At 37.7% G+C, this 13,312-nt stretch overlaps 2 protein-coding genes across 3 annotated transcripts in view; one reads left to right on the top strand and one right to left on the bottom strand.

The window, feature by feature from the left end:
• LOC587800 (2-oxoglutarate dehydrogenase, mitochondrial) overlaps nucleotides 1–5,270 on the bottom strand; it is a 55,149-nt gene extending 49,879 nt beyond the window's left edge. The window contains exon 1 of one of the 2 annotated variants that reach the window (XM_030979728.1): nucleotides 4,348–5,270. In XM_030979728.1, the coding sequence (XP_030835588.1) occupies nucleotides 4,348–4,629 (282 nt within the window). In that variant the 5' untranslated portion in view covers nucleotides 4,630–5,270. The remainder of the gene's footprint in view (nucleotides 1–4,347) is intronic. The other variant, XM_030979729.1, reaches the window with a different exon arrangement.
• A 2,798-nt stretch (nucleotides 5,271–8,068) lies between these two features.
• Nucleotides 8,069–13,312, top strand: part of LOC592559 (erlin-2-B) — a 19,570-nt gene continuing 14,326 nt past the window's right edge. Inside the window, exons 1-4 of the mRNA XM_030979727.1 lie at nucleotides 8,069–8,161; nucleotides 8,804–8,933; nucleotides 10,956–10,978; nucleotides 11,576–11,656. Coding sequence (XP_030835587.1) covers nucleotides 8,849–8,933; nucleotides 10,956–10,978; nucleotides 11,576–11,656 — 189 coding nt within the window. The 5' untranslated portion in view covers nucleotides 8,069–8,161; nucleotides 8,804–8,848. The remainder of the gene's footprint in view (nucleotides 8,162–8,803; nucleotides 8,934–10,955; nucleotides 10,979–11,575; nucleotides 11,657–13,312) is intronic.

The following is a 13,312-nucleotide window of genomic DNA, read 5'->3' as shown; positions in this document are numbered from 1 at the left end:
TAATTTTCTTTTCTTTTTGTCAATCTCAGAAGTATTGAAATGGAAAACTGTTCACAAGGGAAATCATAGGGTCTGTTCGATCCACTACAATAAATAATTTTCTTGTCTTATGTTATATGTTTTTAAACTCTAAAAAAAAATACCCGGTACATCTACTACTAATTTTCAATTAAGCATGATGAACTACCCTTCAACTCATAGTGTTAGTTAGCATTGAGCTGCTGGTCTATGAAATATAGATAACTAGATATGGTTGGTAGGAGTGTCATAAGGATGGGGTTACCACTTTGGTATAGATTCAGAAGTGATGGGGTGATGATAATACATGCCTGATTGCAGGGCCCTTTACAATGATGAGGGCATTATGTACTTGTACATTGTACATGCACCTTGGCCTTGGGTATTCTATATTTTTCACTGGTGGTCATTATATAGGGGCTAGAGGTCAAGTTCACAAAATGAATTTTATGACTTGGACACATCCTTCAAAGACATTAAAGGGAAATTTAACCTTGATAGCACACTACTCTTGAGGAAAGCAGAAATATCAGAGAAGTAGACTGGTGAAAGTTTGAATAAAATTGGACTACAAGGGATGATATTTAGATGACGTCATGCGCAGCAAGAGTTTAAAAGACGGCTGCAAGATTCAACATGGATGTCGATTTTGACCCATAATTTCCTGAAAAGGGACCATTTTAACGGATTTATTCAGTCAAGTTGGTAAGTTGAACCAATGTATAATAGCCTAGGCCTAATTTACAAAATAAAATGCATCGGATGCTTTGGGTAAAAGGTAGTTTTTTGGGCAAAGAATATGACCATAAATGGCCATAATTTTGCAAAATGTTTGAACGGGAACACCTATAGTCGGTTTCTGTCTCTAAATAGCCTACCGTATTTGCCGGCGATAAGACCGCAGCGCCATATAGGCCGCACCCCCGATTTGACATTAAAAAAAAACTTTTGTCGAAGACGGGATTTGATCTCTTGCGTACAAATGTTGATGTGACTAAAATCACCGCCTTAGGCTGCTCGGCCATCCCGCACTGATACTAACCCATCAGCGCTCAAAATACACGGGGGCGGTGGGCGATTCGCTCCCGTGAGCTACAAAATCGCCCCCGTCAGGTTGCTCACGGGGGCGATTGCAAAATTAAAAATCGCCCCGTATGTTGAATTATAAAATAAAGATAATCTTTTCTGTTATAACTTCAACACAATATTGAGTTTCAATTTTCAAACCTTAAACCAATGAAATGGAACTAAGATTAGCGTGCAAGATTTCTCGTTTTATGAGTAGACTAGGCCTATTATTACCGATTCAGCTCGCAGTGCAGTGCCACCGTCAGCAGTGGTTATAGGCCTACTGCGCCGTTAGTAGCGGTGCGTGTGCACGCTGCCGCGCCATGTCTGCTGGAGCTGGAGGCGATCGGGCAAGGGCAGAAACATGGTCATGGCCTGGAGAAGTTTTTTGTTGTCAGCAAATAATGAACCTCGACCAGTAAATCAATATTAGGGACTTTTAGATTTGCACGATGAGAACGTGGACTGCAACGTGTGACCTCCTTTTAAGGCTCTGCCAGGACGTCACATGTGATTGCCAGTGCCTTAAAAGGACGTAACACGTCCACGTCCACATCCACGCAAATCTAAAAGTCCCTTTTGAGGAGAAGAGGAAGACCAAAATGTCGTGGAATGATATGGTAACATGGGCAGATCTACGGCGGGGGGGGGGGGGGGGGGGGGGGGGGGGGGGGGGGGGGTTAACCCCCTCCTCCCACCCCCCGGCCCCCTTGGGCTGCCAAGTGAAAATGTGATATTAAAGCGGGGGGGGGGGGGGGGGGGGGAGGGTATTCTGGAGAGGAGGACTACTAATCTATTTTATTTTTTTCAGGGGGCGGGGGGAAGTGAAGCGCCGTTTTAGCATGACTTTCTTTTTAACTCTTACTTTCACCTATCTCAGATAACCCTAAGTTTTTGGTTGCTGATTTATATGTAGTTGATAATACATGATTAAAATAAAGAGAGAGAGAGAGAGAACCACCATCATTTTGCAATGGTTCAGGGTTCGTGTAATGTACATTTGAAACCATTTCTTAGCGTCTCAACCCTAAAAAAAATATAGCAAAACTATTTTTGAGGAAAAGCATTATACTGAATTAAATAAAGAATTATAGCTTTATATTGGATCATACTAATACTGATACGGGCTAAAGACAATGTGGTATTTGTATAGAGGTATTCCAAAATGACATTCTGATAATCAACATTTGTTCTGGTATCATATACGCATATTCTGTATATACGCATAATACAACTGATCTTTATGATTTCTTAACGTGACATAGCTTCTTCTCCCTCTGCAAACAAAACAGAAGACAACGTTATTTAATAAAAGGACCATGCGACAAATAATCATTGTGATTCAAATTGATGCAAGGATTTTTTTTGAATAAGCAATGCTTTTCACCAGAATCTTCTTTGTAAAAACGACTTTTACAAATCTCAGCCATGCAATTCTGCCATTGTGCTGTAAGATCACTTTGAGATTAGGAGAAGTGTATTATGTGATGGGTATTTTAAATTGAATGGAACGTCTCAACTCAGTAAGCATGGCTGAGATTTGTAAAAGTTGTTTTTACAAAGAAGATTCGGGTGAATAGCAGTGCTTATTTAAACAAATATTTGCATCAATTTGAATCACAATCATTATTTGTCGCTAAATCCCTTTTAATGACCATGTTTTCTTTTTCGTTTGCAAGGGGAGAAGAAGATATGTCACGGTAAAGACATCATAAAGATCAGTGTTATATGCATATACACAGGCCAGTAACAGCTATGTAGCTTGTAAATTTGTAAGAGGGAAAATGCTGATTGAAATGATAATGATGAAATAGCAAATAATTGAGGAGTATCATAGGTACCAATTCAATGGATATTTTTATAAAAAAGAGCCCCCGTCAGTAATAAAAGAGCCCCCGTGAGAAGGCTCACGGGGGCTCTTTTTTCGGGGGAAGAGCCTCCGTGGACAAAAAATTAATTTGAGCCCTGTAACCCATGTAGTTTTCTGTGATGTATACATTGCGCCTCTCTCTTGTGTATTGAAATTGATTCAAAATAGCGACTTCGCGTGCTGGATGCTTCGCAGCAGCTCCGTTAAACGGGCCCTTCTTTTACTTTTGCAATGCATTGGCACGAACTTAGATCAAGATCTATCGGCAGATGTTGTTTTTGGAAGTTTATTTTCATCTTCATGTCAACAATATAAGATAAAATTGTCGGTAAGATGTGTGGAAATGTCCTGTACTATAGTGGTATAGTTATTTTACCGTTCCTAGTCCCATATGTGCAAATTCGTGCTGGTTTTGACTTGACTTTTTTTTTTTTTTTTTTACTCTTTCGCCTTTAAGGCCGCACCCCGAATTATCAATATTTTCGCCGGCAAATACGGTAGGCCTAATTTACAAAATGAAATGCATCGGATATGCATAGGGTAAAAGGTAGTTTTTTGGGCAAAGAATATGACCATAAATGGCCATAATTTTGCAAAATGTTTGAACAGGAACACCTACAGTCGGTTTCTGTCTCTAAAGAGAGGAGCCGACCCTACCTAAATCAGAAGCTAACAAACGAAAGAGACAGAAACTTTGGTCTAGAGTTGGTCATGTTGAACAGCAGTAGCAATTAAACAAGAGCAGGCAGCAGGAAATTTATTGTAGCACACCTACCCCCTGGCCCTGGACATCCCCCGGACAACTAACCCCGGACAAATACCCCCCTGGACAGCTAACCCCCAGAAAACTACCCTCTAGTTTTTCGAGAGGATGGTTGTCGTAGGGGGTAGTTGTCCTTGGGGTAGTTGCAGGGTAGTTGTCCAGGGGGCAGTTGTCCGGGGGTACATGTAGTTGTCCGGGGGTAGTTGTCCGGGGGGGTAGTTGTCCTAGGGGGTAGTTGTCCTAGGGCTAGGGGGTAGTCGCGCAAGTTGTTGTCCTAGGGGGTAGTTGTCCTAGGGCTAGGGGGTAGTTGCGCCAGTTGTTGTCCTAGCCTAGGGGGTAGTTGACTGGGGTGGTTATCTGGGGCTGGTTATCTGGGGGTGGATGTCCAGAGGGTACATGAAGGTGTCCTAGAACCCTTCATTATTGTAGATAACAATATGTGTTGCAGCAACACAAAATGATCAACACAGCATCACACGGAGAGAAAGTTGGTCATGTTGAACAGCAGTAACAACATAAAGTGTAAACTTTATTTTAAACAAGAGCGAGCAGCAGGAAATTAATAATGGATTATTCCTTCATGTTATTCCAAATCCAATCACATTGGTGCTATTTCTCCTCAGCTCACCTTATGTACAGAACTTGGATCCTCAAGCCAAGATTGATACATTTCTTCCACATAGTTTGAACTGCTGCCGCTCAAAAACGGCTCGGCAGCCACTGGAGCCGCATAACGTCTCACATTGGCGCGGGGAGTTGTGGCGTGTACATTCACCGGCGTGCGGGCCTGCCCATCTAGGGCAGGCGGCCTAAAGTACGTTCTGCTCGAAAGAGTTCTATTCTGAATCGAGCGTGAGGCCGCCAAAATAGATGGCCCTCCTGTTTTTATCAATGTCTGTAGTCGATGCATCTTTGAGTCCTAACCGGTGACACTTTCCTACCGGTCTGAAAGATGGGGATGAGTCTGAAATGAGCGGAAATTTTTACCGGCTCCAGCTTTGCAACACCAGTGTTGCACGTAGAGCAATGGTCAGTTGGTAAGCACGAGCAAAATGGTTATCCACTGCAAAATGTTGTTTCCTTGTCAAATTGAGGCAAAACACTGCTGGTAATAGTGGTTCAAAACATGTTCCACAAAACTGGAGAATAACTTTCCGGCACTCAAGTTGTTTTATCCGAAAGAAATTCGTGTTCGTCGACTTGAAATTCGTTCAATCAAGATCCAAGTTGATTTGCGAAAGTTGATTATTGATCGAATGTGTTGATCCTGCATGTACTGGAGCTGGATGAATTCTCCGACAATAACTCCAAAACCTTGTCTACAAAGTCACGCACTTAATGTTCAATGTCTTTTGAACGGATAAACAAAAGCAATTGTGGTTTTGTTCGTAATGTCATCAAAAATACCAAGAATTTGATAGGGTATGTAAATCCAGGAAGTGTTTACGTTAGCTCGGCATGTTCAAAGTACATTCGTTGCGTATGTGTAGGCGCTGTATACTGTATACGCTATCTAGATGCTAGGCAGTGGGCATGCAAGAGCGCGCGGAATCTTACGCAACCTTTGACATGAATAACTCACTAACCTGCATGCCACATGAACTCAGATGGCGCTAGACCTAATTGTTTCCTTTGGATTCCTTTCTCTAATTCCCCCCCCCCCCCCAACAAGAATAAAACTTTTTTCGACATACTTAGTTGGCTATCAAGAGAGTCTACTTATTTCTAAAATTGCTTACTAGTTACAATAATTATTTGCCTGATCGATGCATCAAATCTGGGTTTATTGTAAGATTGTAATATCTTATTGACTCTATCGACCCCATCTCAGAGTGCAAACATATTTACATAGTAACAATAGTATACCAATGAAAAAACATAGGATAATATGAACAATAATAAACATGTGATAATATGAACAAATAATTTTCTTTCCAAGTTTTGGGTCACCATCACCATAAACTGAAATATTACAAGACTAATTTAATTCCATCTGTGAAGGAAGAGAAGAGTCAAACTTATATCAACTTATGCTTATGCCTTAAAGACCGTCACCACTATACTGGGCCAGAAGGGATTAGACCACACAGAGAGCCATCGAGGTCACTGTGACAGGTGGCTATCTCATTAACTCAGCTCTCATTTAACATAAGAAAAAGAGGATCATGGGGGACCAACAGGCACCGATTGGGGAAGTTTTCTATATAGAGGGAGCAAGTAGCTACAAGTATGGCAGTGTGCCTTTAAACACCAGTCCTAAACAGCGTATCCGGCATTTACATTGGACTATTGAGGGGCAGATTGTAGATAGTCAGAAAGCCCCACCCCCCCCCCCCCCCTGGCCTTGAGTCCACTCCTGGCTTGAGAATACAAGTTCTGTGTCAAAAGTGAGCTGAGAAATATAACAACATTGAGAAAGGAAAAGGTATAATATTCGCTATCACAATGTTCAAACACGGGTTGGGGGGGGGGGGAGGGTACTCAGATTTGGTTTTGACAGGGGTGTGCCGCTGCAGAAGCCTCGAAACCCCTACCCATTTTTAAGGATCATTTTGGCTGAATTATCTCGAAGTAAAGCCCATTTTTTTTCTTTTTTGGGGGTGTTTGCATGGCTAAATCCCGGAAAATTTTCAACATTTCAAAATTTTGAAAAAGCAGACCTATATTCAGGGATATTTTTGTTAAGAATGAGACCCATGTTTAGGGATTTTTGTGTGAAAAAGTTACCCAATAGAGCGGCAAACCCCCGTATGTCTTTTTTTTTGTAATACACTGATGATCATATAAATCAGATGATATAGCTTAACACTCGGGGAAATGTGATTTATAGTTGACACTTTCCAATAAGTATATTCCGCTGCTATTTCTGTTTACCCCCCCCCCCCCCCCCGCGCGCCTATATTACGCACGCCTATTTTGTTCGCACTCACTTACATAATGCCCCTGCCTCACCATTCGGAGTGTGTATGTAGGCTACTTAAAAAAAAATATAAAACGAAAAAATCTTCCGCTATATAGAATGAGATGAAAAATGTTTTTCTATTTGATCCTAAGCATTTCCAATGACCTACACAAATTACATGTATACAATAATACTTTTCACAGGCCTATTCTGTTTTGGTCATTCATAATTTCTTTGCATTCTTCTCTTCTCATTTAACGAAATTAGATCCATGCATCATCATGAAATCCGTCAGTTTGACGGTAGGCTCACATGAAACCTTAGAACAATTTTTTTTCAACTAGGGTAACGCAAACATTGGGGTGCCGCGAGAGAATTAATGAATTTAACATTTATTTTTGGACCCGAAATAAACGTGATTTCGTGGAGACAAATATTATTATTGGAAAGAAATAACATTTTACATACAATAGTAGGCCTAGCTAATTTTCTTTTTTCCTCACTTGCTTCGCTCGTTTAGAAACAGTGTAGGCCTACCGTCAAGTTTAGGCAGCTAGTGAAGTGCCTGAATTATAATTAGGTGCAAAAATATCTCTTTTGACAGCGAGGTGCCCTAATATCGTCACTTTCGGGCAGCAGGGTGCCACTTATATATTTTATATATGATTTTATATCGTTCGCTTCACTACCCGAATATCCTTCATGCATCGCAAGTCGACTAAATATCAATTCAAATGATTGTATTTCTCATGCAAAACATAATACAATGAATAATTATATATTAAAAAAATAAAACGACAAATTGAAAAAGCACGAGCAAAGAGGAACTAACTAGAAGCAGAGCTTGTTGAAGTGATAGTTCCTCATCAGATACTGACAGTCTGACACTGTTTTACAATACTGAACAAAGACTGTATGCTTAGAAATCAATAAATAGAAAAATATGTAGCTAAGAAATAATAGATTTTTTTTTTTGGAAAAAAAATGGAGGAAAATAGTAGAAGGCAAAAAGAAAGAAAGATACAAAAAGGGAAAATGAATGATTGCAAAAGCTCTAGAAAAAGGAGATTAGATCAGTAGAATGAGGGTGAAAGAGATTGAGTCGAGAGGCAAACAAACCGTTTACAAGTTTAATAATCTTTATCTTATTTTTTTTTTAAATGTGTATAAAGACTGTTTAAAAATTGTTATTCCAAAATACTGGACCAGTATAAATAATTGTTTTTTGTGCGAAAGCAGTTCTCATAATTATTTTGTAATGGGCAACGAGGCGCCCGCATACATAATTAGTGTGTTTCCTTTACAAAATGTTTTTTTTTTTACCACACGCGGCCTTTGATCCCCTTTGATACACGTGTATGTATCTAAATTTAGCGATATGACCCCACCCCTAATAGGATTCGTATCCGATCTAAACATTTACATTCAGTTTTGCACACGGTCTATTTAGAGAACGTACCGCTATTGTGTAACAAATTTCAACTCACCTCCATTGGCGCTTACCTCGGACTTCAAGAGAAACTGAGAAAGAACAGTGAAGGTTAGTGAAATAACATTTCCCATCGATTTTTAGCACCTTTTAGTAATTCAGGTTCAGATGAAATAATTTGAATCATTAGGCTTACATGCATGAATTGAAAAGTTGGGATCAGGACCTGGAATTCATTTGATGAAACGGATGTGTTGCATTTTTTTGTTCAGTGGTGTCCCATATGTTCATTTTTATGTTGTAAATGGTTGATATTAATGAGACTTTGGCCACTCGTCTTTGTTCAGCAACTAGATCTAGATCTATGCCGTTTATATTTTCTTCGTATAGATGAAGGTGTTACTATCAGAAAAGCTGACATTCATCAACTGCAGAATAATGTAGCATTTCATTAGGCCTACTTCGACTTCAATGCTCAACAGTTTTTTGTTAAAATTAAAGTAAATTTTGTGAACAATATTAAAATTTTGTGAAAAATACTAGGCCTAACTCGATTGATATAAATCTAAAGCAATAAGTTTGATTTCAGCTGATGACGAATAGTTCATTTTATATTACTTCGTAAAGTACTTTAATGTTCAGCAAAGGCTTGGCTATGATGCAATTTATTATGTATGAAATTAGAAGATTAGAAAAAGATAAAACTAAGACTAGACCCTAGTCTATTAAATTTCCCAAATTTGTTTTCTTCAGCTTGATTTATTTAGTACCGATACTAGTGAGAACAGTACTTCAACTATGGCTAACCCTCTCCCAGCTCTGGCATTGGCCATTGGTATTTCTGCATTCCTCTTTAACTTTGCAATCCATAGAATTGATGAAGGTAAGTGTGTAGAGTAACCTGCGTTGTGTGTTAACGTGCCCCTTCCCTTGTTCATAGACGCAGGTTATGTCAAGTGGAAAACACTCCGTCCCTCGGATAGGACGTTAAATGGAGGCCCCGTGTAGAGAAGAGTCACTACCTTTGCACGTTAAGAACCCACTGCACTATTCGTATAAGAGTAGGGGGAAACCCCGGTGTAGTGGTCCACCTGCACACCCCCAGTATAGTACGATAATACTCTGTAAAGAGGTCTGTACTCAAAAGGAAGAAGAAGAAGAGTAAGGCAAATTAAAAGAATAATGAAATGAGGTTTAGGAAATAAGAGGGAGAAGTGGAGGAAAATAAAGAAGGATCAGGAGAAGAATTGGAGAAGAAGAAGAAGAAGAAGAAGAAGAAGAAGAAGAAGAGATGAAGAAGAAAAAAACAGCTTAGTGTAACAGAAGTTATAGAAGAAATGTGTAAAATATGTTTTTTTTTAAAGAGAAGAATGAAAGAGGCTGAAAGAAATATGATATCAAAAGATAGAGGATTTTCAAATTTAAAGGTCAAAATTATAACTGAAATCAGAAGCTAAGGAGAGAAACAAAAGACAAGAACAAAAAAGGAAATTAGAAGATTGAAAATTTGAAATACAAATGCTAACATTTAATGAAATGCATAGTGTTCTAATTTGTTTATATTTGAAAATATATATTAAAAGGAGATCAGCCCCTGTTTTATTAAATCTTATTCCTTTATACATGGGTGTGTGAGTGCAAACTAGTTTAACCCGTCGAGTTTAGTGACATTTTTGGCAATTAATTTTTTGATCAAGAATATTCTAGGAATTTCACATCCATGAGCAGAAAGAGCAAAAATCATGGAAATTTTTTAGTCAATTTCTAATTCTGTACATTGTGCCATTCTCAATTAAGAGTGAGCTAATTGTAACCAATCATTAAAGTCTCTGAATTGGCAATGCAGTGTAAAATATAAAATCACTGTTTTCATGTACAAATTTGAAATTTTTTGGTTAAAATTTGCAATTTACTTTCACATTGATTCCTTTAAAAACATTTCAATTTTTTTTCACCATACTATGAAGTCGTGGAAAATAAAATAAATTGTTGCCAATTTGGCGAAGGAAAGAATTAGTAATTTAGAAAATAAGAAACTTTGTACTGCCAGATTTAAGGGTATTATGATGCAGGGCTGTTGAGTAAACATATCCAATGTGGGTTTGGCTGAAGTGTAAACAAAGCCCCCAATTTTGTAGTTGACTGATCTATTATCATTACAAACTAAGGTCAACTCTGCATTATCAGGACAATGATAGTCTGCATTCACAGACTCTAATGAGATAATTAAAAGAAAGACGCCATATTGTTACCGCCATATTGTTACCGCCAAACATACCAGTAGTCAATCATACACCAGGGCCCATATGCTAGTTGTCAACTAATTCAATGTTTAGTTGACAACTAGGCTTAGTTAATTTTTTCTTTCTTTTATATGGTCCCAGGTTGGCAATGGCTCTCACATTTGTCAATTTCATTCTAGTATGGAGTAGCCTGTGTAGGTGCTAGTCTCGCATGGCTAGGCTATCAAAATCTCACACATTGTTTATGGTGTACAGACAGGGAAATACTCTATTATACAAGGTCTATGTTTTATTTGTTATTGTATTTTAAAATTGGATGAACCCCCCTTTATAATAGAAGGGGATTTTCAAAGACACTTAGTTATTGTTAGTTAATATTTAATGAATTGAATTGAATTTATTGATTCATATGTCATTATTAAAGAAGTTCTTTTCCCATTGGTTAAAGAATACCAAAGGACATGTCACATCAGAAGGAAAAAATGAATAATCAGGATTCTGGGTAGGGCTTTGTTCACCCTTGGTCTAAAGTAAACTGAGTGAAATATGTTCTTATGGGGTGGTTTGGGAAGTCCAAATTACCTGTGCACATTGTAATTGTGCAATGACTCATTTGATAAACTGATTAATCTCTGTTTTTGTTTGTTTTCTTTTATGAATAGGTCATGTTGGTGTGTATTACAGGGTAAGTATCAAAAACCATTTTGATAAAATGAATATGGATAGTTATCCATTTTTCTACTGTGACTGCAGGGTATTGTGTCTCCTCAGAGTTGATCCCAGCTTTTGAATGTGTGTATCCTTGATTTTTGGGGTCACAAAAGGTGGTATTGGCATTAAGTGATAAAGTTTAGAGGTAATTAAGTCAAAGATGTAAAAGTCACAAGCTATTGCAACATACAATAGAGTACAATGTTTATCAATCTTCCTGCAAGCAATAGGCTTTCAAGAATATTAACAACATTAACAATGCACCCATTTTTTAAAACAAAATCTTTTCTTCAGTTCCCTTGAAAGATAAATTAATTAAATTTACAGGGAAACAAAAGAAAAATGTAAAATAACAAAAAATAACATGTATGGCAAGAAATAATGAATAAACCTGTTATCCCATAATTGAATTATTCTGAATTAGAAATATGAGAAATACTACATGATAAAATTTACTCAACTAAACTGTATATTTTTATCTCAGGAACATGCTATCGGTAAGAACAAAAAAATAATTTCCCTTTAAAATATTGTCTGACTCTGAACCTTAAACCTTCTTTCCTATGTACAGGGTGGTGCCTTATTGCAGACAACCAGTGGACCAGGGTTCCATGTCATGGTTCCATTTCTAACCTCATACAGGAGCGTACAGGTATGATATTTATAAATTAAGAAACATTGTCTGTTTGTGGCCAGAAGGGCATTAATTCATGTACTTTAATACAGAGTTAACCCATCGCCTACTGGCACTGGATGATCCATATACTAAGCCTATGGAACGAGAGAATTCAGTACTCATTGGGTTTGACCCCCCCCCCCCCTGTAGAAATTTCGCGACTACTCCGAAACCGCGGCAGATATAAAATTTTCCTTTCATGACTTTTTTCTTTTGAGTCTTATGCATCTTTTAAAACGATTTTTTCGAAAATCGGAGGTATAGTTACAAAGTCACATGACCTTTTGTCTTCGCATGTCAGCCCGAAAATCGCGCATTTTTGTGATTTGTGTACAAAACATATGGAAATGTCATTTTTCCTAAAAAGAGATAAAACATTGGTCATTTAGTCTTGTTTAAAGTTTATGTGTTTGTTTTGGGGTCAAAATAGTTGAATTATAGTTAAAAATGAAATAAAACAACAAAAACAATAAAATACATAAGTTAAAAAAACAATGAAATACATAAGAAATTATCAAAACAAGAGATAACATAAGGAATAACCTGGCTCTTCCAATTTTGTGTGTTGTATTATTATTCCGAATGGTCTAACAAATATATGTAGTGAAAAAGAATGCTTAAATATGAATAATGTATGATTTATGGGCAAAAATGTGATTTTATGACCTAAATTTGCATAAATTACCATAAATATGCAAATGAGTCAATTTTTCAAAAAATTGAAATTACCATAGTATTCTATACACTTCACTTGACATGTATGCAAATTTTTGCGGCGATCGGTAGTGAAATGGTCGAGATCTTAGGAGGGGGTCAATTTGACCCCCAGTAAAAACCTGGTCTGAAATAGCCCAGTTAAAATAGGGTTAATACCTTTTTGGCTCTGAGCAACTGATGCAACGTATGGCATTTTAAATAGCGTAATACTCTGTTACTGTTACTCTAATAACGTGTAACACAACTTGACTTGATGGTATTCTGTTGTATGACACTATATTGGGAAGAGAAGTCTGAGGGTAACTGACAGGGATTCAGGCCATTTTTCTCCTATCATAATAATGATAACTATTTTGATATCACACTTTGATATTATGTATCCATGCGCTTCTGTTTATGGAAATAATAGACCAGTTCACGGTTAGCACATGTCTGCAATGACCCCGAATATCCACAGATCTTCAAAACATGAATAGGTCACACTTTGTACAATTTGAAATAATCACTCCTACAGCGATGGAGGTGCTACATAAATTGCCTTTGTTTCCCCTTTTCAAAGAATACTTCCACCTGTGTATCATGGAATGCACTGCTTGTGCATGAATGAATAATGATTACATAACTTTCATGAGCACATGTCCAGTTTTTCGTCTCCGCGTATTTCCCAGTTTGTTTGTTCTGCAATGACCTTTATCTGCTCATGCTCAGACTGCAACCATGAACTGGCTTATTACTTGGGCTCCAACTCTAGCTATCCTGGTGCGCATAATATGTTTAGGGCCAGGATTTTCAAAAGTTTGATGCTCTAACTTTGATAGACTTGCTACAAATTATATCTTTTTATACTCTAAAAGCATTGTTGCATGGTACAGTTAAAAGGACTTATTTGATATATGGTCATCATGATCGTTATTT

This window comes from Strongylocentrotus purpuratus, unplaced genomic scaffold, assembly GCF_000002235.5.
Source record: "Strongylocentrotus purpuratus isolate Spur 01 unplaced genomic scaffold, Spur_5.0 spur5_scaffold_10, whole genome shotgun sequence".
In the NCBI taxonomy this organism is placed as follows: Eukaryota; Metazoa; Echinodermata; class Echinoidea; order Camarodonta; family Strongylocentrotidae; genus Strongylocentrotus; species Strongylocentrotus purpuratus.
Note: the sequence above shows the minus strand (reverse complement) of the source record. Positions and strands in the feature narration are given on the sequence as shown.